We start from the raw sequence: 26,940 nt of genomic DNA on the forward strand, positions 1-26,940 counted from the left end.
CCATAGAATCTTGTGGCTTTATTTTCCTGGTGGGTCACTGGGATTTCAAGCTTTGCCTACTTTAAACAAAAAGTTACTGGTCCCTAACTAGATTGTAACAGACCCAGAGTGGAACATAAGCCACGAGAACACACAGGCTAATAAATAGAGCTGTTTTACAGGAACTAATTAATCTACAATGTTTCCAAAATAGTGGGCACAAAGTGCATGCATATTTCTAGATGAAGGTGGCTGAAAGCCATATTGGGAAAAGTAAAGAAATGGACTTCCTTTACCTAATTGTCAAGCGGGTGGAAGTACCTTTATATTTACAAGTAAGGGGCCTGATGCCTTTTTGAGGCCCACGTATCTGGTGGAATATAATCCAGGCGATGGAGATCTTACCTGCTGGCTGGAAAGCCAGTGAGATCCACATTCACAGAATCACAGATTCACAGTGCAGAAGAGGCCCTTCGGCCCATCGAGTCTGCACTGACACGTGAGAAACACCTGACCTACCTACCTAATCCCATTTACCAGCACTTGGCCCATAGCCTTGAATGTTATGCATGCCAAGTGCTCATCCTCCTTTAGGGAAGGCTCGCCATATTAAGTACCAATTATGCATTTCTTATTTATACTTTATTTAGGCAATTTACTTATTTGGGCAAATCATGTTTACTAATGCAGGATGCTGGAGTTGTATGACTTTTAAAAGACTTTAGTGCCACTTTAGAATCCCATGAAGGTTGCTCTGATTGCATTAACCGTATGAAATAAATACAGGAACAGAAACAAACACTGAGAGGGGTTTGGAATTTTTCCATCCTTGGAATGTGGGGGCAAAATTTTCCCATTAAATCCCAGGATTGCCATAGATCTGATGGGAGTGCAAGGATGAAATGATTGAAGGTGGATTGGCGATAGTCAGAGATTCAGTATGGTCCTGTAATGCCATTTATACCACAGATTGTCTCAAGCTAATTCTAATACCGAAACCATCGAGGTTCAACTTTTGCTCCTAGTTACCTTCTCGAATTTGGTTTCAGAACTGGCTTTCCAAAAATTCCATTTGGCAGTTTAGACTCTGCGAGAACTGCTTGGCCTTGCGACCAGTTGCCCAAAAATAAACTAAAGACATGAAAAATTCAATCAGTTGTAAATCAAACAAAAACAGGAGATTCCTCATCAGATGAGATTAATTACTGCAGGAGTGATTCCAAAAAATCAGTTTACTAACGATATTGATTGAAAAAATGTGGCAAGAAGTTGGACTGCATAGACCGAAAATCCAGTTAATCACAATAAATGGTGCGTACTAAAGATATACGACCAGCAAATTACATTTTTTAAATTCTTTCATGGGATGTGGGTGTCCCTGGCAATTTTTGTTGCCCTTGAACTGAGTGGCTTTTCTAGGCCATTTCAGAGGGCAATTATGTGTCATTCACATTGCTGTGGATCTGGAGTCCAGATCATGTAGGCCAGATCAGGTAAGGATGGCAGATTTCCTTCCCTAAAGGACATTAATTAACCAGTTGGGTTTTTACAATAACTGATGATAGTTGCCTTGGTCACAATTACTGAGACTGTCTTATATTCCACATTTATCAATTGAATTTAAAATCCACCAGCTGCCGTGGGTGGGATTTGAACCCATGTCCCCAGAGCATTGGCCAAGGCCTCTGGATTACTAGTCCAGTGACCTTACTACCACTATGCCACCATCTCCCTCCTTGATGCTACACTCAGTCAAATGCTGCCTTAATGTCATTGGCAGTCATTCTCACCTCACCTCGAGTTCAGCTCTTTTGTCCATGTTTGGACCAAGGCTGGAATGTAGTGTATTTGCTGTTGTAAAAAGTTCCAAGGTGCTTAACAAGAACAATATCAATAAAAACACTTCCAACATTTTTTGACACTGAGCCAGAGAAGAGGAATCATGACAGCTGATCAAAAGCTTCATTAAAGAGATGGGTCTTTAGGAGCATCTAAAAGAGGGGGGAGACATAGAGAGGCAGAGGGGTTTAAGGAGGGAATTCTAGAGCTTGGCCTTCAGTAGCTGAAAGCACAGTAGCCAACTGTGCAGCAATTAAAATCGGCAGTACCAGAGGTCGGAATTAGAGGTGCGAAGATTTCTCGGAGGGCTGCAGGAGGTTACAGAGATAGAGAGGGGCAAGGCCAAAGAGGAACTGAAAACAAGGTTGAGAATTTTAAAATTGAGGTGTGTGAGACGTGAAGCCAGTTAAAGTCAGTGAGCACAGTGGTGATGGGTGAATAAGATTTGGAGCAAGTTAAGACACAGGCAGCAAAGTTTTGGATGAACACAAGTTTATGTCAAGTGCAAGATGGGAGGCCGGCCATGAGAGGAGTAGAATAATCAAGTCTAAACGTAACAAAGGCATGGTCTCAGCAGCTGATGGGCTGAGTGAGGGTCGTAGTTGAGTGATGTTACAGAGATGGAAGTAAACTGTCTTAGTGATTGGGCAGAAATTCAACTTGGAGTCAAACATGAAAACCTGATTGGAGGGATTCAAACATGGAATTGTGGGAAAGATGGGCATGGATTTTGAAAGTAACAACACTATGAAAAAAAGAAAGACTTACATTTCTATTGTGCTTCTCACAATCATCGGACATCTTAATGTGCTTTACAGACAATGAAGTGCTTTTTGACGTGTAATCACTGTTATAATGTAGGAAACATGGCAGCCAATTTGCACACAGCAAACTCCCACAAAGCCAATGTGATAATAACCAGATAACCTGTATGTGTGATGTTGAATGTGGGATCAATATTGGTCTGGACTCAGGGAGAACTCACTGTTCTTCTTATAAATGTGCCATGGGATCTGATGAAGAGTCATACGGACTCAAAGCGTTAACTGTATTCCTCCCACAGATGCTGTCAGACCTGCTGAGTTTTTCCAGCTATTTTTGTTTTTGAGACAGGTGGAGCATCAGTTTAACTTCTCATCGGAAAGATGGCACCTCTGAAAGTTCAATACTCCTTCAGTACTGCACTGGAACATCAGCCTTGATTTTTGTACCGAAACCATGTGGTGATACTTGTGGACTTGCAAGCGAGAATGCTACAAACTGAGCCATGGCTGACACATTTGGTGAGGAAAGGGAGGTTGGAAATGAGGTGGTAGTTTGCAGGTGCAGCAAGATCAAGAGTAGGTTTGTTGAGGAGAGTTTAATGAAGGGAATTTGGAGGAGAGGAGGAAAGTACCTGAGGAAAGGGAACTGCTAACAGCTAACGTGTAAAGGATGTTGAGTGATAAACAGTTTGTTTGGAATAGGAGTGAAAGAGCAAAAAATAGGTCTCATGGGAAAGATAAGGTCAGAGAGAGCAATGCAGGAAATGGGATCGAGTCTACGGAAAGACATGGGTTCTGGGGCAGGGGAGAAATTTTGGGGAAGTTTGTCCCGAAGGGCTAGGGGAGGGGAGAGAAGTGGCAAAGACAGCTGAAAGGATGATTTCAATCTAAAATCACAATGGTAAAGTGACCTTATAAACATTTCTTTAAATACTTCAAATACTGGGGTCATTCAGACCGATGAATCAATAACTACTGAGTCATAGGATGGTGGTTTAATTTATCCAGCATCACTTGGGGAACAGAATAAAATCTGAAACAATTGCAACATCTGGCATCCCATAAACAATTATTTCCTCAAGCTTTAATTATTTTCACTGTGTATTGATGCCCAGTTCTTATTTTCCCTACATTATAATAATCACATTTTTCTGTCCATCCATTCCTCTCATCCTTCTCCATCCACTCATCCCACTCTCCATTCCATCCATCCTTCTTTCCATCTATCCATTCATACCTCTCTCCATCTACCCCTCTTCATCCATTTATCCTACTCTACATCAATCCATTTCTCTTTTCATTCATCCATCTTCCCTCCATCCCATAAATCCTTCTATCCATCCAACCCTCCTTCTATCCCATCTCTCCCTCTGGTCATCTAACCCTCCTCCATCACCTGTCTCCTTCTCTTCATCCACCTAATCCTCCCTCCATTTCCCCTTTCCTCTCCATCCATCCCAGTTTTAGTTAATGGAAGCGACACACCAAATGAAGCAATGACAGTAATATAGAAGACAAGCATTATTTTACAGGAGCAGCACTAAGGGTGATCAGTTATTCTGTAGAAATGCTTTGAAAATTTAACAAAATATTCAATAAATACTTACTGATGATGATAACCAGCAGCATAATAGGTATCATGATTAATAAAATGAAAATGGATTTGCCTGGACGTTGGTTTATTAGAACTTTTTCATATTTTCCAATTTTCACCTAAGTAGGAAACACAATTTTAACACATTTTGGATGCTTGTATTACAGCAAATGAGGTTGAATTTTGTAACAAGTGTGAGGTCAAGGCCCATCACTGACAGTAAATATTTAAGATGTTACCAGTACAGTTACTCTTCAATGTTACTCTTAAATATTCTATGAATAAACATGCATTTCAAGGCTCAGAATAATGGAGGATTCATTCCCAGGGTTTGGAATACTGCCAGATTAATTGCAGAGGCTCGGAATAATGCAGGATTCATTCATGAGGCTTGGACAGAGGTTGGGAGATGATGACTTAGTGGTGATGTCATTGGGCTAGTTATATAGAGGCTCAGGCTATAGTTCTGGCGACATGATTCAGATCCCACCACGGGAGCTGGTGGGATTTAAGTTAAATTCCATTCAATAAAATCAATTAATCTGGAGTTGAAAGCTTGTTTCAATAATGGTGACCATGAAACTATCATCAATTGCTGTAAAAACCCATCTAGTTCATTAATCCCCTTAGGGAAGGAAATCTGCCATCCTTACCTGGTATGGCTTATATGCGATTCCAGATCCACAGCAATATGGATAACTGTTAAATGCCCTCTGAAATGACCTAGCAAGCCATTCAGTTCAAGGACAATTAGAGATGAGAAATAAATGCTGGCCTTGCCCACGATGCCCACATCCCATGAAAGAATCAATTTAAAAAACCGTATAAAACACCAGTTAGGCCACAGCTGGAGTACTGCAGGCAGTTCTGGTCACCATACTACCATATAGGAAAGATGTGATTACATTTGAGACAATATAGAGGAGATTTGTGAGGATATTGCCTGGACTGGAGAATCTTAAGTTATGATGAACGATTGGCTCGGGTTCTTTTCCCACAGGTATGAGCCATGGCTCAGTTTGTAGCACACCCGTCTCTAGGTCACAACATTCTGAGTTATAACATAATGTCTAACATTAGATGTGATTCCCCAATTGGACAGTACTTGCAGAGCAATCCTGAGTGAGAAAACAAGTACACTAACAACCAATTTAAGATTATCAGTTGGGCTTACAATGTGGCTCACTTATCCTTGCCAGAAGCTACATATATTCGAATGCAGGGACCTGTCCTCTGCAGGCAAAAGGAACATTTCCAGCCACTGCACCATTTTTGAATTAAACATAGGACTTAGGACCAGGGATAGGGCATTTGACCCTTTGAGCCTGCTCCACCATTTGATAAGAACATGGCTGATCTGCCTGTGGTCTCAACTCCACTTTCTTGTTTAACCTCCCATAACCCTTGACTCCCTTGTCTATCAAAAATCTGTTTAAACCAAGCCTTGAATAAATTCAATGACCCAGCCTCCACTGCTTTCTGGGAAAGAGAATTCCACATACTAACGACCCTAATTTAAAAAATTCTCTTCAGCTCCATCTTAAATGGTAGGCCTCTTATTCTTAAACTGTGTCCCCTGGTTCTCATATCCCCAAAAAGAGGAAACATTCTCTTGGCATCCACCCTATCAGGGCCCCTCAGGATCTTATATGTTTCAATAAGATCACTTCATTCTTCTAAACTCCAATGGGTTTAGACCCAACCTGTTCAACGTTTCTTCACAAGATGACCCCTTCATCCCAGGAATGAGGAATGAAAATGAACCTTCTTTGAGCTGCTTCGAATGCAATTATATCCTTTTTCAAATAAAGAGACCAAAACTGTACACAGTACGCTAGATATGGTCCCACCAAGGCCCTATACAGCTGCAGTAAGTCTTCCCTACTTTTATATTCCATTCCTCTTGCAATAAATGCCAACGTTCCATTTGCCTTCCTAATCACTTGCTGTACCTGCATACTAACTTTGTGATTCATGTACCAGGACACCCAGATCCCTTTGTACCTCAGAGTTCTGTAATCTCTCTCCATTTAAATAGTAAGTTGCTTTTCTATTCTTCCTGCCAAAGTGGACAAGGACATATTTTCCCACATTATACTCTATCTGCCAAAGTTTGCACACTTATTTACCTGCCTACATCCCTTTGCAGGCTCTCTATCTCCTCTTGACAACTTACTTTCCTACCTATCTTGGTGTCATCGGCAGATTTAGCTACCAGACCTTTAGTCAAGTCATTGATATGGATTGTAAATAGTTGAGACCCCAAAACAAAAGCATGGGATCAATAGTTCTTCATGCATTCTCCATGGCAACACCCTGACCAATCAGCACGTTTTTCTCATGCAGTATAAATTGTTGTTTCTTTTGAAATTTGGCATTCTTGCATCTGTCCTGATGAGTGCAAGATGAAAAGCTTCAACAGTCTGATGCTGACTCATGTCTGTTTCTGATTGATACTGCAGAGAGGAGACCATCAGGAAGATGGAGGCTTGATTTATTGCTGCCTGTATAACCGCATAACTGGCTTGCTGAAGGGAGGAGCTAAACCCTCAAGGTCAAGGGGCAGCAGGGCCCCCTCTGGATGCAGAGGATGAGACTCACAGAAATGCTGTGTGTAGGTGCCTTGCAAGACCGAGGGTGTACAGAACTCACATGTTTTATCTGCAGATGAGCGAGTGTTGCCAACGCCTCCACATGTCCAGGAATCTGGTCACATTTGCCACATTCCCCAGGAATTGGTGCCACAGGGCCTGGCAGGGCATCCAGTGCCACTGGTTGAGAAAGTAACCGCTGCACTAAACTTCTACACCAGTGGCTCCTTCCAGGGCTCCACTAGTGACCTCTGCGGGATCTCTCCAGTGTCCACTCACAAATTCATTCATGAGGTCACAGACGTCCTTTTTGCCAAGGCCCACAATCATGTCAATTTCAACAGAGACCAAGCAAACCAGGCCACCAGAGCAGTGGGCTTTGCAGCAATTTCCGGATTCTCACAAGGGCAGGGTGCCACTAGATGCACTCATGTGGCTATAAAAGCTCCTTGGCAACAGGCACTGCAATACATAAACAGAGAAGGCTCTATGTACAGCTGGTCTGTGACCAGAAGAAACTTATTGTGCAGGTTTGCACCAGATTCACAGGAAGTGTCCACGACTCATACATCTTGAATAGATCACAGATCCCAGACATCTTCGAGGGACCACACAGGATCCAGGGTTGGCTTCTCGGTGACGAGGGGTACCCGCAAGCAATGTGGCAGATGACACCCGTGTGGTGGGCATAGCATCCTACAGCGAAAAGGTACAACAAGGCTCAGGCTGCTATCCAAACATTGTGTGGAGCAGACCATTGGCATCTTAAAGATGTGATTCTAATGCCTGGACAGATCTGGCAGGGCCTCCAGTCCAATCCCCAGGGGGTCTTACCAATCACTGTGGTTTGCTGCGCACTGCACAACCTGGCACTGCAAAGAGGGGATGGACTTGCCAGATGCCGACATGGAGGAGCTGCACATCTCCTCTGATGAGGAGGATATTGAAGGGAATGAGGGCGTTGAGTTCGAGGAAGCCGAGTCTGCAGAGGAAGAGGCCATAGCATGGGCCAAACGAGGCAGGTATGTGCGTGAGGCCCTCATTGCCACCAGATTCCACATGGAGGATGATGGGTCACAGTGAGTACCCTCTTAGACAAGTGCCCTCCATCATAGGCCAACATGAACACCAGCATTGCCACTCCTCTCATTTCGCTCATGCACTTCAACACGAGAGTAAATAGTTACACATTAGGCTCACATTGTCCTGATCCTCTGAAGGATGATGAACCCTTGGCAGCATGTGTCTTTGCTGAGATGAGGTGCTAACTGGAGGAGGGAGTCCCAGCATCAGACGTCAGTAGGTGCTGCCTCTTCAAGTGTCTGTCCAGCATCCCATTCGCAATGGCAGCCTACAAGAGCCAGGAGCTGTTCCACTATCCTCAGTGGGCTCGTAGCTGTCTGCCTTCAATCTGACAAAGCTCCTCAAGGAGATCCATCTGTAGCAACGGGGCAAAACATTCTGTGTAACCATGACGGTGAAACTGATAACTGACACTTGGGTCAAAGACATTCAACAGGTGTGTATCTATTCTGAGATGACTCAATCCTCTGTGTCACCTTCTTCTCTATCACATTCACATCGGGCACTCTCAGTTAGGGATACTGGCCCGTTTTTATCCTCATCTTACTATGCATGTGGGTCACCAGAAGATAATGACATCCAATCACTTGTGTGTCAAACATTAAAATGTCTTCTGTTTAAGATACACATTGTGCCCTCATGGCCAGCCCTGGCCCCTGTGAACTCAAAAATGCTCAGGCACCGTGAGGCTCTCAAGGTGACGAGTCATTACTATCAAAGAGCAGACTTCAGTTTCAGCACATCCTCGCTCCTATCCCATTGTTCCCCTCAACATTATCTAAAGCTACAATGTGCATTTCCAGATCATATCCAAAGGACCTGTTGACCAACAAAAAGTATCATTTGAAATTAGCATCACACAACTCAGTGAGTGTTTAGGTGATGGGACATACAGCCCTGCATCCCAACATTGTAACGAGAACCTTGTGGCCACAATTCAGCCAATTACAGGCTGAAAAACACTCAAGGTTGTAGGTGCGAGTGCAGGGCAATAATATGGCTGAGAGGGGCAGAGCTTTGGCACCTTGGGGTGGCAAGGTCCTCCCACTTATTGGTCAGCTTAGCAAATGTACACTTGGAAAGTCGTAAATGTGGTTGGCAGAGAGCAGTGCACACAAGCACTGAGTATGGGCTCAGAGCATGAAAACCCTGCCAGATGACAGGCAGCACATGGAGTGAGATCGAGGTGCCCTGCCCCAATCTCGCATGGTCACTGATGGATGCCAGCTATGGCTACAGCGATGAGTGCCACTCTTGCACCAGTGCAGGATTGATGTCCTGGACCAAGGTCTCCATGGCAGCCACCATCCTGCCAATATTGACCTCGGTGCATTGGCATGCCGGTGCACTCACCTCAGGACTCTTCCATCGTCCGTTGTATTCTGAGGAATGCACCAGACGTCTTTTCCTGATGTTCCCCTGATTGTTGCCGCAGCTCCAGCAACTGATATAGGACAGTGCAAAGGCTCATCATCTGACTCGGACTCAGCAGAATCCAGGCCTCCAGCAGAATCCGGGCAGTCCTCTGAGTGCCGGCGATCTCGGGTGTCCCGGCCTCCGCCTGCTGCCGACCAGATTGTGACCCTGAGTCTGCTCTAGAACTAGGTTCCAGTGAGGTGTGTGTGTCTGCGCTTGAGGAGGGCAAGGGTGAGCGCTGTGATGGGTTTTCTGCTGTGGTGTCCTCGGTCCTCATCTGACGTGTCGTTGGGGCTCGAGCTAAGGGCTTGGCTGGCTGAGGCCGTTGGGCACTTGGCTGAGGTTCCTATGAACGAAAGTAGAGATAATTAGTTCATGGCAGGTGGCTCTAAAACAGGACAATGCACTCACGATATGGTTGTCTGAGGGATGAGCTGATGGAGGATCCTCACGCGGGTATTTGCTGCCGACCTCATTGTCATCGCAGGCACGGTCCATATCCCCTCCAGCCAGTTCAAAGGCTTGGTTTTCGAACAGAGAGGACCTTGAATTCCGGCACTCCACCTCACCCCGGTCTGGGACCTCTCCCTGCGACTGCGCGCGATCTTGTCCTCCATAAAGACAGATAGAAAGAGTGTGGGCAAGATGCACAGCAAGGATGCCTGGCATGTGTGGGTGGTGAGGGGAGCTGTGGACAGGATGAGGACGCGATCTCCAGAGGAGATGAGCCCAAATAGATATCTGAGTGTGTGTGTGAGAGTGAGTAGTGATGTCCCTTGAGCTGGTAGTGAGTGAGTTGCCAGTCAATGGGTGATGGGCTTGTGAGTGTGTGAGTTCAGAGAGCAGTGTGGGCACTGACCACTGTTGCCACTGCCTCCCAAGCCGAATTGGTGAGCTTGCTGGACCTCCTGCGGCCAAAGCGGGGGTAGAGGACATAGCGGCGGGCCTCCACTGCATTCACAAGGCGTTCCAGTGAGGGGGTCACTGAATTTGGGGGCTGCTGTCTTCTTGGCTTTCATGGCCATGTCTTCAGTGGAGCAGTCCTGGGCTGCAGACATTGAGAACACTGTGCGTGGTTGCACTTTAAATGTGGTACCTTGAGTGCGGAAGCAGTGAGCTCACGGTGGAGTGGGTGACTCAGAGGCCACCCTCCAGAGATCCGGGTGTTTCCCATGCATGCACATTTAATGAGGTGGAGAGCGGACAATACGGCACAAAAACCCGCCATTGCAGCCAGTGAGTAAAACGTTGATTTTCACACCCACCACCGCACTTAGTGCACTGAGGGGAATATCCTGCCCAATCCTCCAGCTGGGGCCTCACCAGTGATTGAACAAATGACCCCGTAATATCCACCCTTGGATGGACCACCCAGCATCGACCTAGGCACTGGAAACGACAACGGCAATCACAGCCCTGCTGATCCTGCAAAGTCCTCCTTACTAACATCTAGGAGTTTGTGCCAAAATTGGGAGAACTGTCCCACAGACTAGCCAAACAACAGACTGACATAGTCATGCTCACCAAATCACACCTACATACAATGTTCCATACACCATCACCATGCCCGAGTATGACCAGTCCCACCAGCAGGACAGACCCACCAGAGCTGGAGGCACAGTGGTTATACAGTCAGGAGAGAGTTGCCCAGGGAGCACTCAACATTGACGCTGGACCCCATGAAGTCTCATGGCATCAAGTTAAACATGGGCAAGGAAACATTCTGATGATTACCACTGACTGCACCCCCCATCGGCGATTGAATCAGTACTTCTCCACAGTGAGCACCAATTGCAAGAAGCACTGAGGCTGGGAAGGGCACAGAATGTACTCTGGATGAGGGACCTCAATGTCCATCACTAAGAGTGGCTCAGTAGCACTGAGGTGGCCAAGTCCTAAAGGACTTAACTTCTAGGCTGGGTCTGCGACAGGTGGTGAGGGAACCAACAAGTGGGAAAAACCTACTTGGCCTCATCCTCACTAATCTACCTGTCACAGATGCATCTGTTCATGACCACTGCACAGTCCTTTAGGAGACTAAGTCCTGTCTTCACATTGAGCACATGCTCCATTTTGTTGTGTGGCACTACCACCATGCTAAATGTTGAACAGATCTAGAAACACAAAACTGGGCCTCCATGAGGCCCCTGTGAACCATCAGCAGCAGCAGCAGAATAGTATTCAACCAGAATCTGCAACCTCACAGCCCGGCATATCCCCAACTCTATCATTACCATCAAGCTGGGGGATCAACCCTGATTCAACAAAGAGTGTAGGAGGACATGCCAGGAATAGCATTACTAAAAATTAAATGTCAACCTGGTGAGGCTCCAACACAGGACTAATTGCATAAAAAATAGCGGAAGCAGCATGCGGTAGACAGAGGTAAGCGATCCCACAACCAATGGATCAGATCTCCTGCCACATCCCAGTCATTAATTGTGGTGGACAATTAAACAACTAGCTGGAGGAGGAGGCTCCACAAGTATCCCCATCCTCAATGAGCCCAGCACATCAGTGCAAGAGAGAAGGCTGAAGCATTTGAAACCATCTTCAGCTAGAAGCCTCGAGTGGATGATCCAGCTTGGCCTCCTCCTGAGGTCCCCAGTATCACAGATGCCAGTCTTCAGCTAATTTGATTCACTCCACGTGATAGCAAGAAACAGCTGAAGGCACTGGATATTGCAAAGGATATAGGCCCTGACAATATTCTGGCAATAGTACTGAAGACTTGTGCTCCAGAATTAGCTGCACCCCTAGCCAAGCTGTTGCAGTACAGCCACAACACTGGCATCTACCCAGCTATGTGGAAAATTGCCCAGGTATGACTTGTCCACAAAAAGCAGGACAAGTACAACTTGGCCAGTTACCAACCTTCAGTCTACTCTCGATCATCAGCAAAATGATGGAAGGGATCATCGACAGTGCTATCAAGTGGCACTTACACAGCAATACCTGCACAATGATGCTCAGTTTGGGTTCTTCCAGGGCTACTTAGCATCTGACCTCATTACAATCTTGGTCTAAACATGGATAAGATAGCTGAACTCAAGAGTTGGGATGAGAGTAACTACCCTTGACATCAAGGTAGCATTTGATCGAGTGTGACATCAATGAGCCCTAGCAAAATTGAAGTTAGTGGGAATCAGGGAGAACATTCATCACTGGCTAGAGTCAATCTGTCACAGAGGAAGATGGTTGTGGTTGTTGGAGATCAATCATCTCAGTTCCAAGACATCACTGCAGGAGTTCCTCAGGGTAGTGTCCTAGGCCCAACCATCTTCAGCTGCTTCATCAATGCCTTCCCTCCATCATAAGATCAGAAGTGGGGATGTTCGCTGATGATTGCACAATGTTCAGCACTGTTCAGGACTCCTCAGATACTGAAGCAGTCCATGTCCAAATGCAGCAATATCCAGGCTTGGGCTGACAAATGACAAGGAACATTCGCGCCACACAAGTGTCAGGCAATGACCATCTCCAAAAAGAAATGTAGAAAATAGGAGCAGAGGTAGGTTATTCAGCCCTTTGAGCCTACTCTGCCATTCAATATGATCATGGCTAATCCTCTATCTCAATGCCATATTCCTGCTCTCTCCCCATACCCCTTGATGCCTTTAGAGTCTAGAAATCTATCTATTTCCTTCTTAAATATATTCAGTGACTTGGCCTCCACGTCCTTCTGTGGTAGAGAATTCCACAGGTTCACCACCCTCTGAGTGAAGAAATTTCTCCTCATCTCAGTCCCCCTATCCTGAGACTGTGAACCCCCCCAGTTAGATGAAACATCATCTTTGCATCCAATTTGTTCAACCCTGTCAGAATTTTATACGTTTCAATAAGATCCACTCTCATTCTTCAAAACTCCAGTGAACAGAGGCTTAGTCGGCCCAATTTCTCCTCATGTGACAACCTTGCCACTCCAGGAATCAGCCTGGTGAGCCTTCACTGCACTCCCCCTATGGCAAGTATATCCTTTCTTAGGTAAGGAGTCCAAAAATGCACACAATATTCCATTGTGTGGTCTCACCAAGGCTCTGTACAACTGCAGTCAGACATCCTTGCTCCTGTACTCAAGTCCTCTCGCAATGAAAGCCAACATACCATTTGTCTTCCTAACTTCTTGCTGCACCTGCATGCTTGCTTTCACTGGCTGGTTGTAGTAATTATGGTTTTATTTAGTGTGCAATGTACCTTTAAGGATAATACTTGTTAGGCAAGATCACATGATCTGTAATAACCAATAGAAGAGTAGCGCGGGCTACCTCAGGAGTCAATGTAGAGATAGAGTTGGAGTTGAAAGCACACGTGTAGTTGTTGCTGAGTATATTGTAAATAAACTTAATGTTTTCACCAAAGAAGTGTCTGCAAATCAATTCTATCCCTAATAGTACAACTCAGCCACCCTGCAGCAAACTGGCAACAAGGATAAAACAGGATTGAACAGAAGAAATCAAGTTAGAAAGAAATTGGCACTGTACCTTGCCCAGTGATTGTAAGTAGCAAGCTCCGTTAGAATTGAAGAAGTTATCCCCTCTCAAAATGCCACAATTTGGGAGAATTGATCCTTTTGAACCTGCCACAGATGATTGGTCTCAATACATAGAACGCCTCACGTTCTTTTCTCAAACGGACGAGATTACAGGGGAAGAGAAGAGGCGAGTGATTCTCTTGAGTACTTGTGGGAGCAAAACCTACAGTCTGATTCAGATGGCACCCAGTGCCCCAGATTCGAAGAATTTTGATGAATTGGTGGACCTCGTGAAGGGTCACTTTCAACCCAAGCCCTCAGTCACGGTGCACAGGTTCAGGTTTAATTTGCGAAATAGAGCCCCGGGTGAGACAATTGCATGTTACGTGGCAAATGTGAAGCAGCTAAGGAACATTGTGAGTTTGGTAAGTCTCTGAATGACATGCTCAGAGAACATTTAATGTATGGTGTGAAAGAGGACAATATTTAGTAAAGATTATTGTGCAAGTTGAATCTGGATTTCAAGAAGGCGCTAGAGATAGCACTGGCTATGGAAAGTGCTGTAAGGGATTCAAAAGCAATACAGGATGCACAAAATGGCGCCGTTCTCCACATTGGGTGGGAAACCTCAGCCAAAAGAGGCGCGAAAAAGCGAGATTCTGGTGAGAAGCAGGAAACAGCCCCCGCTAGCCGAAGAATAAAGAAAGATAACTTAGCAGTGAAGCCAAAGACTAATTTTAATAGAGGTGGAAACAATCAGTCTTTTAGCGATTGGCAGTTTAAAAAAATCGAATGCTACTATTGTCACAGAAATGGACAAATGATGAGGCGGTGCAAGGAAAGATTCAAGCAGGCTTGTAAACAACAGAAGAAGCCCAATGAAATCTACAATGTAGAAGAGCCTGAAACAACAAGTTCTGACATTTATTCATTGTTTAATCTGAAAGTTGGAAAGACAGAACCAATATTTGTCACAATGAAAGTAAATGGCAAACCTGTTAGAATGGAAGTGGACATGGGAACTTCCACTACAGTAATTGGGGAACATACCTTCAGATATCTGAATAATGGTGAACATCAATTAAGTTTAGAAGAAACAGCTGCCGAGCTAAAAACATATATGGGTGAAGACATTCAAGTAAAAGGCATAAGCAGAGTAACTGTCCATTATGGAGGCCAATCGGCAAAGCCACCAGTGTTGGTATTGAGAGGCAGAGGACCAAGCCTTCTAGGGCGAAATTGGCTAAGGGAAATCAACCTTGATTGGCCACTGAGATTCTAAAAGGAAGCTGGAAGCATTCCTGTTTTGAAAAAGGAGTGTGTAAGGACTCAACAACCTGAAAAAATGCAGACTGTCTTAAATCAAAACCTGGAAGAACAGCAAAGAAACTCGAAGAGACCCTGCTTGATGACAGAGTTTGAGATGAGGTGAGCAACCTTCGCAGGGAAAAAGAAAACCTGTTGAAAGACCTTCACACACGACAAGAATCCTTCAGGCCAAAGTTTGTACCTCTGGAAAAGTATGAAGAGAAACAGAGAATTCAGCACCTCTCTGAACAAACTGAAGTATCAGTTGGCAAAGAAAACACAACAATGTTCAATTTTCCAGGAGGCAGCAAACAAATACAAAAAAGAGACGGAAAAGCTGAAGAATCAATGAATGAAATGAAGCCAAAGAGGCTTTGGAAGCAAAAGTCTCAGAATTTCCCAAGAAGCAGATAGATAATGAAATTTTGGGAAACTCAGCCACTGAGTTCAGACAAGTTGAGCTTGCATCTGAGTGAAGTCTGGCCAATGGTGAAGTCAAAAAGAAGGCCGAAATTAAAGTCTGTGCTAGAAAGAAGAAGGCATGTAGAAAGAGGATACAGAAATACTAATAGGGCCTTAATTCTGGCAGCATACGAATATACTTTCGTACATAGGCCTGGCAATCAAATCGCAAACGCCGATGTCCAAGAAAATGATGAGCACATCCCAGTTCTACAGGAACTTGTTTTAATGTTAAATTTGTTAGATTCCTCGCCTGTATGTGCTCGACAGATCAGAGACTGGACAAGTCGGGACCCAGTCCTATTTCAGGTACAAGAACAAGTGCTACGTGGTTGGTCACAGGAGCCTGTATCTGATGAAATGAAACCGTACTTCAACTGAAGACATGAAATAACCAGCCAGGATGGCATCTTATTGTGGGGAGCACGAGTGATAGTTCCTCCAAAGGGAAGGGAGCCACTTTAATTGAGCTACACTGTGCTCACCCAGGAATTTCCTGAATGAAGACCATAGCACGCAGCTACCTATGGTGTCCTGGGATGGATGGTGAAATAGAAAGTTTAGTAAAGCACTGTGTGCAATGTCAGCAACTGCAAAAGTTGCCAGTGACAGCTCCATTACACCCATGGGAGTGGCCCAGTAGACCCTGGGTGTGGTTACACATTGACTACATTGGAACTTTCCTGGGAACAATGTTTCTGCTCATTGTCGATGCCCATTCAAAATGGTTGGATGTATATGAGCTGAAGTCACCAATGTTGGACGCTATAATTGGGAAACTACATCAGAGTTTTGCCATTCATGGACTACCAGAAGTAGTCATTTCCGATAACGGCACGGCATTTACGAGCGCTGAGTTTCAACGGTTCATCGGCCTCAACGGTATCACCCATGCGAAAACTGCACCGTACCACCCTTCCTCAAACAGACTGGCTGAAAGGGCGGTTCAAATGTTCAAGACAGGCATGAAAAAGTTAACTGGTGATTCCTTAGCAACCAAGCTAGCACGCTTTCTTTTTCATTACAGGACTACTCATACAACAACAGGTGTCACACCTGCAGAGTTATTGATGAAACACTGTCTCAGGACGAGATTGAGCTTAATAATGCCAAATTTAGAGGGGAAAGCGGAAAGGAGTCAGGGAAGCCAGAAAACTAGACATGACTGGCATAGTCATGAGAGGAAATTTACTGTGGGAGAGCCGGTATACGCGAAAAATTTCAGGGAAGGACCAAAGTGGTTACTGTCTTGGGTGAAGACGGATGTGAAGTATTCATTCAACACTCTAGCGATGTCCTCTGACTCCACCCATAGATTGCCCCCTTGGTCCTTTATGGGCCCTATTCTTTCCCCAGTTATCCTCTTCCCATTGATATACTTAAAGAATATCTTGGGATTTTCCCTACTTTTACCAGCCAGAGCTTTCTCATATCCCCTCTTTGCTCTCCTAATTGCTTTCTTAAGCTCCACCCTGCACTTTCTATACTCCACTAATGCCTCCGCTGATTTGCTTCCCTTGTACCTGCTAAAAGCCTCTCTTTTCCTTCTCATCGTAACCTGAATATCTCTGGTCATCCATGGTTCTCTGGGCTTGTTACTCCTTCCTATCACCCTAGAGGGAACATGTTGAGCCTGTACCCTCCCCATTTCCTTTTTGAACACCCCCCACTGCTCCTCTGTAGATTTCCCCACAAGTAACTGTTCCCAGTTTACTTTGGCCAGATCCTGCCTTATTTTACTAAAATCCACTCTCCCCCAATCCAAAACGTTTTTTTGCAACTTGTCGATTTTTTTGTCCATAACAAACTTAAACTGTACCATGTTGTGGTCGCTATCGCTAAAATGCTCGCCCACCACCACCTCAGCCACCTGTCTGGCTTCATTCCCCAGAATTAGGTCCAGCAATGCACCGTCCCTTGTTGGACCCTCTACATGTTGACCTAAAAAGTTCTCCTGTACACATTTCAAGAAATCCACTCCATCCAAACCCTTAACACTATGTCTGTCCCAATTAATGTTGGGAAAGTTGAAATCACCTAATATAATTACCCTATTGTTTTTGTTTTTACACACCTCCACAAATTGTGCACATATTTACTCCTCAATTTCCCGTTGACTATCTGGGGGCTTATAATAAACACCTAACAATGTGGCTGCCCCTCGCGTGATATTTCAGTCAGCAGGTGCATGCGGGAGTTGGCAGCACGCCCGCTGATAATTAAGGGAGCTGTTAAGCCCATTAACAAATGAATTAAACGGAATTATTCCCTGCCCGTCCAACCTTACAGTTAGTGGGTGGGGCAAAAGGCCAAGCGGCTTTTCAATTTTTGAGGAAACCTCATCCACGGGTGGGATGAGGTTTCCGATATTAATTTAAAATAAAATAGAAATTTTAAAATCTCATTTCTAACATGTCCCTGCTCATGTGACAATCACGCGAGGGGACATGTTTTCCTTTTTTAAAAAAAAAAATTATTTTTCATGTGAGATATCTTCAGCTCCCTGAGGCAGCTCTGTACCTTCAAGGAGCTTTCTGTGAGCACACCCGCCGCATGCGCTGACTTCCACGCTCACCCTACTCCCCCACCACACCCAGAGCATTTCAGCACGCAATTCATGCTGCCTGCCCATTAATTGGCCAGCCAGCATGAAATCGTGGTTGAGGCCTGATCGCAGGCAGCGGACTGTTGCACAGCCGTTCCCAGGCCTGCCCACTGCGCCCGCTCAACAAGGCGAAAATCCTCCCCAATGTTTCCACCCAAGAAGTGTCTGCAGATCAACTCTATCACTAATAGTACAACTCTGCCATTCTGCAACACTGGCCTACAAGGACACCCAGGTCCCTTTGTACATAAACATTTCCCAATCTATCACCATTTAAATAATACTCTGCCATTCTGTTTTCCCTACCGAAGTGGATAACTTCACACTTAGCCATGTTATACTGCATCTGCCATGCATTTGCCCACTCACTTGCCTAAGTCTCCTTCAAGCCTCTTTACATCCTCCTCACCACTCACATTCCCACCTAGTTTTGTGTTGTCAGCAAACTTGGAAATATTACATTTGGTTCCCTCATCGAAATCATTGATATATATTGTAAATAGCTGGGGCCCAAGCACTGATCCCTGTTGTAACCCACTAGTCACCGACTGCCACTCCAAAAAAGACCCATTTATCCCTACACTGTGTTTCATATCTGTGAACCAATTCTCAACCCACTTCAATATATTATCCCCAATCCCATGTGCTTTAATCTTACACACTAACCTCTGATGTGGGACTTTATTAAAAGCTTTTTGAAAATCCAAATACACCACGTTCACTGGTTCTCCCTTATCTATTCTGCTAGTTACATCCTCAAAAAACTCCAGTTTTTCCAGATTTCCTTTTGATAAATCCATGTTGACTTTGTCTAATCCTGTTTATATTTTCTAAGTGTTCTGTTATCACATCCTTTATAACAGACTCGAACATTTTCCCTACTACTGATGTTAGGCTAGCCACTCTATAATTCCCTGTTTTCTCCCTCCTTTTTTTTAATTAGTGGGATTACATTTGCTATCCTCCAATCTGCCAGGTCTGTCCCAGAGTCTACAGAATTTTGGAAGATGACAAACAATGCATCCACTATTTCCATGGCCACTTCCTTTAGTACCCTGGGATGTAGATTATTAGGAACTGGCAATTTATCGGCTTTCAGTCCCATTAATTTGTCCAGCACTGTTTTTTGACTAATCATCTAATCACCTTCCCTTGATATTCAATGGCATTACCATCGCTGAATCCCCCACTATCAACATCCTGGAGGGTTACTGCTGTCCAGAAACCAAATCGCACCAGCTATATAAATACTGTGGCTAAAAGAGCAGGTCAAAGCCTAGGAACTCTATGGCAAGTAACTCACCTTCTGTTTCCCCAAAGTCTGTCCATCATCTACAAGGCACAAGTCAGGAGTGTCGAGGAATACCTTCCCCTTGCCTGGGTGAGTGCAGCTCCAGCAACAATCAAGAGGCTCAAGTCCCATCCAAGATAAATCAGCTCACTTGATTGGCACCCCATGCACCAACTGAAACATTCACTCCCTCCACCACCGACGCACAGTGGCAGCAGTGTGTACCATCTAAAGATACACTGCAGGAACTCACCAAGGCTCCTTCAACAGCACGTTCCAAAACTGCGACCTCTACCACTTATAAGGACAAGGACAGCAGACACACAGGATCACCACCACCTGCAAGTTCCCCTCCAAGGCACACACCATCCTGACTTAGAACTATATCACCGTTCCTTCACTGTCACTGGGTCAAAATCCTGGAACATCTTTCCTAACAGTGCTGTGGGTGTAACTACATCATATGGACTACAGCGGTTCAAGAAGTTGGCTCACCACCACCTTCTAAAGGGCAATTAGGGATAGGCAACATACGCTGGTCTAGCCAGTGACATCCCAGGAGCAAATGGAGAAAAGAACTTACTTCTATTTCTGATGCCGAAGTATCGGATGTGATTAGTACACATTTAATTTTATCTTCTGTCACCTCTGTAACATTACATTGCAACCGCTCATCCTTGCCTCTCCGAACAGAAATTTTAATTTCACTTTTGTGAAGTTGTAGATTATCTTTTTTTCTCTGTAAAATAAATAATTCAAAAGTAAAATGGTTAGAGAGAGCCTTAAATTAAATGAGACTTGGGGCTCAATGAGTGAGAAAATGAAATTCTTTTACCATTACAGTTATCAGGAGTCGTTTGTCATCAGTAGTTGTTTTAAAGTTGTAAAACTCAGGGTCCGCTTGGTACATCACATTGAATACTTTCTCCTTTGATCCAGACACATTGAATAACATGCTATAGTTGCTTGGAGTTTTTCTGCTCTGAGCAGGTGGTGAGTCACAGACCCAGGTTGAATTAATAACTGAACATTCCTGTCCCACAAACAGAAAACATTGACATATAGAATAAATAATGTCAAAGATTATGTTGTGCTTTTGCTATTGATGCAAAAAAGGATCAGTTTCATCCAAACTAAATACATCAATCATAATTAACTGAGGTTAAAACAGGAAAGCTTCAGCTACTGAAGCATGCTTAAAAGTGGACAAATCTCCAGGTCCGGATGATTTGTGTCCCAGACTGCTGAGGGAGGCAAGGGAGGAGATCACAGGGGCTCTGACCCAAATTTTTAATTCCTCTCTGGCCACGGGGGAGGTGCCAGAGGACTGGAGAACAGCTAATGTGGTTCCGCTATTTAAGGAGGGTTGTAGAGTTAAGCCAGTGAGTCTCACGTCAGTGGTAGGGAAACTATTGGAGAAAATTCTGATGGAGAGAATCTATCTCCACTCGGAGAGGCAAGATTTGATCAGGGATAGTCAGCATGGCTTTGTGAGAGGGAGGTCATGCCTAACAAATTTGATTGAATTTTTTGAGGAGGTGACCAGGTGTGTAGATGAGGTTAGTGCAGTTGATGTAGTTTATATGGATTTCAGCAATGCCTTTGACACGGTCCCACATGGGAGATTTATAAAGAAGGAAAAAGCACATGGGGCACAGGTTAATTTGATGAGGTGGATTCAAAATTGGCTTAGTTGTAGGAGACAGAGGGTGATGACAGAAGGATGCTTTAGTGACTGGAAGCCAGTGTCCAGTGGCGTACCACAGGGATCAGTGCTGGGTCCCCTATTATTCGTCGTTTATACAAAGGACATAGATGACTATGTGGGGGGTAGGATTAGTAAGTTTGCGGATGACACAAAGATTGGCCAGGTGGTTAACAGTGAGGTTGAGTGTCTTAGGCTACAGGAAGATATAGATGGGATGGTCAAATGGGCAGATAAATGGCAGATAGAATTTAACCCTGAGAAGTGTGAGATGATATACTTTGGAAGGAGTAATTTGACAAGGATGTATTCAATGAACGGCATGGCAATAGGCAGTTCTGAGGAACAAAGGGACCTTGGCGTGTGTGTCCATAGATCTCTGAAGGCAGAGGGGCATGTTAGTGGGGTGGTGAAAAAGGCATATGGGACACTTGCCTTTCTCAATCGAGGCATAGATTACAAAAGTAGGGAGGTCATGTTGGAGTTGTATAGAAACTTGCTGAGGCCACAGCTGGAGTACTGTGTGCAGTTCTGGTCGCCACATTACAGGAAGGATATGATTGCACTGGAGGGGGTGCAGAGGAGATTCACCAGGATGTTGCCTGGGATGAAACATTTAAGTTATGGAGAGAGGTTGGATAGACTTGGGTTGTTTTCGTTGGAGCAGAGAAGGCTGAGGGCCGACCTGATTGAGGTGTACAAGATTATGAGGGGCATGGACAGGGTGGATAGGGAGCAGCTGTTCCCCTTAGTTGAAGGGTCAGTCACGAGGAGACATAAGTTCAAGGTGAGGGGCAGGAGGTTTAGGGGGGATGTGAGGAAAAACTTTTTTACCCAGAGGGTGGTGACGGTCTGGAATGTGTTGCCTGGGAGGGTGGTGGAGGCAGGTTGCCTCACATCCTTTAAAAAGTACCTGGATGAGCACTTGGCACGTCATAACATTCAAGGCTATGGGCCAAGTGCTGGTAAATGGAATTAGGTAGGTAGGTCAGGTGTTTTTCATGTGTCGGTGCAGAATCGATGGGCCGAAGGGCCTCTTCTGCTCTGTGATTCTGTGTTTCTGTGATACTGAAAATAAAACAAACTCACAGCTGGTTTCTTCGGGCCACCAGTTAACCATGCCTGCATCTGTTCAACCACGTCTAAATTCCTGCCACTTATCGTTATTCTTCGGCCTCCACTGAAGAAAGCAAACCAGAGGTGAGAATGTCAAACCACAACAAGAAAATCGATGTTAGTAGCGCTAGCATGGTCTAGCAGCCCAAGGTGCTGTATTCAGGTTTCAGTCTCTGTGGAGGCAAGGGGTTGAATCCCACTGCTGCCAAAATTTCTGGTGGTTTACCTTTGGTCCACTTAACTCTGTTTGGTTGAACAAGTACCAGCCCAAAGTTAATACAGAAGTGTGTGTGTGTGTGTGTGTGTGTGTGTGTGCACGTATGTGTGTGCGTGCTTGTGTATGTGTGTGTGTGCGTGTGCATGTGTGTGTGTGCACGTGTGCGTATGTGTGTGCGCACACGCACATATGTGTGTGCGCGTGTGCGTATGTGTGTGTGCGCACGCGCGTATGTGTGTGTGCGTGTGTGTGTGCACGCTCGTGTATGTGTGTGTGTGTGTGGTGTTTAATGGAGTTGAGGTTACAATCAGATCAGCCATGACCTTACTGAATGGTGGAGCAGGCTTGAGGGGCTGAGTGGCCTACTCCTGCTCCTAATTCATAGACAACATGGTCATGAGATCTCCTGTGTAGGATCTGATCTTTGACAGTGGGATCTTTCTGTGCAAGGCATGAGCTTTGACAGTGGGATCTCCCTGGGTCTGAGCTCTGACAGTGGGATATTCCTGGGTCTGAGCTTTGGCAGTGGGATCTCTCTGGATTCTGAGCTTTGACATTGGGATCTCCCTGGGTCTGAGCTTTGACAGTGGGATGTCCCTTCCTCTACCTCTGGTTTCTCACTCTTTGTGCGGAAAAGCTGTGCGGAGCTGATTTATAAAGTTGTTATTGCTCAGTTGATATTCCCAAAATGAGTGTGTTTAAAAGTTATGTAGAAAAGCTTATTTAGTTATGGGTTAAAATTTATTTTTATTTTAGCTACTCAAGAAATTAATGAAAGACCTTATATTGTAAAACTTTAACAATTGTATCATTTTGATAGTTCACTTGCTAATAATTTGCTGAATAAACTTGGTTCACTTTGAAACTTTAAACAAGTTATGTTGTGATCCTCTTGTCACTTTTGACGGTTTAAGTAGAATGTTCTGAAGACTTGAAGTATTAGAAATATTTACCAAAGCAGGTTTGCTGTTTGTTTACCATGAAGCTACCGAAATGTTACTTGGATCTCAGGGTTGGAATGGTTTGGGAGTTGGGACAGAGCCCTGGAAAAGATCTGAGATACAAAAGGCAAAGTAATCTGGAATAAGATTCGAAATAACCCCAAAATGTAACTCCTCCTCCTCCCATCTGCATTATACCCACCTGGCCCAGGATACTGTTGGGTGAATCTTTGTAATTAAAATGTTACTGATGTACTCCAGTTCAGCAGTTCTGTTAGCCACACAGTCCCTTTCAGAATCATACAGCAAACATGCAGTCTTTTTACCATGGGTTGTCTCTGGTAAAACACATCTTATCAATGTGTTGTTCTCAATAATGCAGTTGCTCGATCTGGTGGAGAAAATATATTTTAAACCAATAAATGTTAATATTCTCTAATGTCCAAATTTCATTTTCTTTGTAATTGTTTTTGTGACCAGCTGTCTGAAAGAATTATTGACAGGTGAGGGAAGCTTCATGAAGCAATCATAGATCAGGTACTTCACAGCTACAGTAAGAATAACCCTCCCTCTACATTATAAACAAAGGTTCAGTAACCCTTGATGTGGAATAAGCAGTGCTCCACTTACCAATATTCTAAAAATTAAAGCCAGGCCTTTCAGGAGTGAAAGTAGGAAACATTCCTTCATGAAAAGGGTGTTGGAAGTTTGGAACTCTCGTCTCCAAATGGAACTGATGCTAGATCAATTGTTAATTTTAAAACTAGGATTGGGAGATTTTTGTTAGCTGAAGGTATTAAGGGATATTGGGTATAGGCCACAGATCAGTTACAATCTCATCAACGGTAGAACAAGCTTAAGGGGCAAAATGGTCTCCTCCTGTTCCTATGTTTCTGTGCTAAGTCAAAGGATTAAAAACTTTAGTCTATTCAAAAGGAACAAATCTAACTACTCTTCATAGTTTACTAAAGTTTGCACTTACTTGGCTGTAACATAGTCACTCATTCCTTTGACCTGAAGTACAGCGCACGATCCAACATTTAGACCAGACCCAACGATGGTCACTGTGGCCCTCCTAGATGAAGACACCCGTTGTGGTTTTATAGACTTAACAATTGGTTCCTGATTTAAAAAAAAATAATTTTCATCATTACTGTGTCTCTGAAAAAGAAAGGCTTGCATTTCTATAATGCCTTTCACAAACTCAGGATGTTCCAAAGAACTTCACTCCCACTGAAGCGCTTTTGAAGTACAGTCAGTGCTGGAATGCAGGAAACACAGCAATCAATTTGCACACAGCAAGCTCTCACAAACAGCAACATGACGAATGACCAAACAATCCATTTTCAGTGATAGTTGTTGAGGGATAAATATTGGCTAGGACACCAGGGAGAACCTAATTGCTCTTCAAGTAGCGTTGCATTATCTTTTAAACATGGCCTCAGTTTAATGTGTCATCTGACAGACAGGAGTTTTGACAGTGCAGCAATTCCTCAGTGCTGTTCTGAGGTGTCAGTCTGGGTTATATACTGGCTCATACCTCTGCAGTGGGCCTTGAACCAATGACCTACTGACTCAGAAACAGGAGTTCAGGCTACCAACTGAACCACACCCAACACCTTCCTACTCTGCCCCAGTATTAGAGAACATGGCACCAAAAGCTTTGCAGGTTCCCCCACTGATTAATCAAATGAGTTTCTACCACACCCAGTTAATTACTGGAACAGCATGAAAAAGTCAATCAGTGGCTATAATAGAACTACATAGAATATACAACACTGAAACAGGCCATTCAGCCCAACCAGTCTGTGCTGGTGTTTATATTCCACTCAAGTCTATTTTATTCCATTTCAGCCTTTCAGCATATATCTCTATTCACTTTTCCCTAGTTTTCTTTTGAAAGCATCTAAGCTGCTGTCTCAACCATTTCCTGTTGTACCAAGCTTCACATTCTCACCACTATGAGTACAGAAATTTCCAGATTTCCGTTTTGGATTTACTGGTAACTGTCTTGTATTTAAGTCCCTGAGTTTTGGATTCACCCAGACGTGGAAACATTCTCCCCACATCTACCCTTTCCACACATTCATAATTTTTAAAACCTCAAATCAAGTCTCTCTAAGTCTTCTCTTTTCTAAAGATACATTTTGGGAGCAAGAAAGAGGAGAGACAATATAAAATAAAGGGTATAATTCTAAAGGAGGTACAGGAGCAGAGTATATGTGTACAAATCATATACCAGGATTGGTTGAGAAAGTGGTTAAAATGACAGATGGGATGCTAGGTTTTGTAAATAGAGGCATGTAGTCCAAAAACAAGGAAGTTATAAAACACTGGTTCAACACTCATTTGGAGCATTGTGTCCAATTCTGAGCATGACACTTCAGGAAGGATGTGAAATTTCACGTGTTTGAAAGGGTGCAAAAAATATTATGAGACTGGTTCTGGGGATGAGGGACTTCAGTTACATGGACAGGCTGCAGAAGCTGGGCTTGCTCCCCTTAAAGAAGCAAAGGCTGAGGGAAGATTTGATAGAGGTGTTCAAATCATGAAGAGTCTAGACAGAGTAGATAGAGAGAAACTGTTCCCATTGGCAGAAAGGTTTGAGAACCAGAGACACAGATTTAAGGCGATTGGCAAAAGAACTAAAGGCGACATGAGGAAAATCTTTTTACACAGCGAGTGGTTAGGATCAGAAATGCTCTGCCTGAGAGTGTGGTGGAGGGAGGTTCAATTCAAACAGGAATTGGATAACCAACAGAAGGGAAAATATTGCAGAGCTGTGGGGAAAAGGTAGAGTGGGACTATCTGGATTGCTGTTGCAAAGATCCATCATGGGCTCGATGTGTCGAATGGTTTCCTGCTGTGATGTAACCATTCTATAATTGTATGAACCCTCTAAAACCTCTGCGTTCCTCCAATTCTGACCTTTTCACAATGTCCAATTTTAATTATCTACCCAAATGCAGCAAGACCTGGACAATATCCAGGGTTGGGCTGATAAGCGGAAAGTAACATTCACACCACCAAGTGCCAGGCAATGACCATCTCCAACAAGAGAAAATCTAACCATCACTCCTTGACATTCAATGGCATTATCATTGCTGAATACCCCAGCATCAATATTCTAAGGGCTACCATTGACCAGAAACTGAATTGGACCAGCCATATAAATACTGTGGCTACAAGAGCAGGTCAGAGGCTAGGGATCCTGCGATGAGTAACTCATCTCCTGACTCCCCAAAGCATGTCCACCACCTACAAGGCACAAGTCAGGAGTGTGATGGAATACTCCCCACTTGCCTGGATGAGTGCAGCTTCCACAACATTCAAGAGGCTTAACACCATCCAGAACAAAGTGGCCTGCTTGTTTGGCACTCCATCCACCACTGTCAACATCCAATCCCTCCATCACCAGTGCACAGTAGCAGCAGTGTGTACCATCTACAAGATGCACTGCAGCAATTTACTAAGGCTCCTTCAACAGCAGCTTCCAAACCCACGACCTCTACCACTAGAAGGACAAGGGCACCACCACCTGCAAGTTCCCTTCCAAGC

The 26,940-nt window shown here is 44.4% G+C and overlaps 1 protein-coding gene across 1 annotated transcript in view; it reads right to left on the reverse strand.

The window, feature by feature from the left end:
• Positions 1 to 3,880: 3,880 nt before the first annotated feature.
• Positions 3,881 to 26,940, reverse strand: part of LOC144687473 (plexin-C1-like) — an 83,703-nt gene continuing 60,643 nt past the window's right edge. The window contains exons 13-18 of the mRNA XM_078553679.1: positions 24,365 to 24,504; positions 23,585 to 23,773; positions 22,198 to 22,288; positions 20,239 to 20,436; positions 19,987 to 20,142; positions 3,881 to 4,295 (exon numbers count right to left, since the gene is read on the reverse strand). Of these exons, the coding sequence (XP_078409805.1) occupies positions 4,137 to 4,295; positions 19,987 to 20,142; positions 20,239 to 20,436; positions 22,198 to 22,288; positions 23,585 to 23,773; positions 24,365 to 24,504 (933 nt within the window). The 3' untranslated portion in view covers positions 3,881 to 4,136. The remainder of the gene's footprint in view (positions 4,296 to 19,986; positions 20,143 to 20,238; positions 20,437 to 22,197; positions 22,289 to 23,584; positions 23,774 to 24,364; positions 24,505 to 26,940) is intronic.

The sequence above is a fragment of the Cetorhinus maximus genome, chromosome 12, assembly GCF_964194155.1.
Source record: "Cetorhinus maximus chromosome 12, sCetMax3.hap1.1, whole genome shotgun sequence".
In the NCBI taxonomy this organism is placed as follows: domain Eukaryota; kingdom Metazoa; phylum Chordata; class Chondrichthyes; order Lamniformes; family Cetorhinidae; genus Cetorhinus; species Cetorhinus maximus.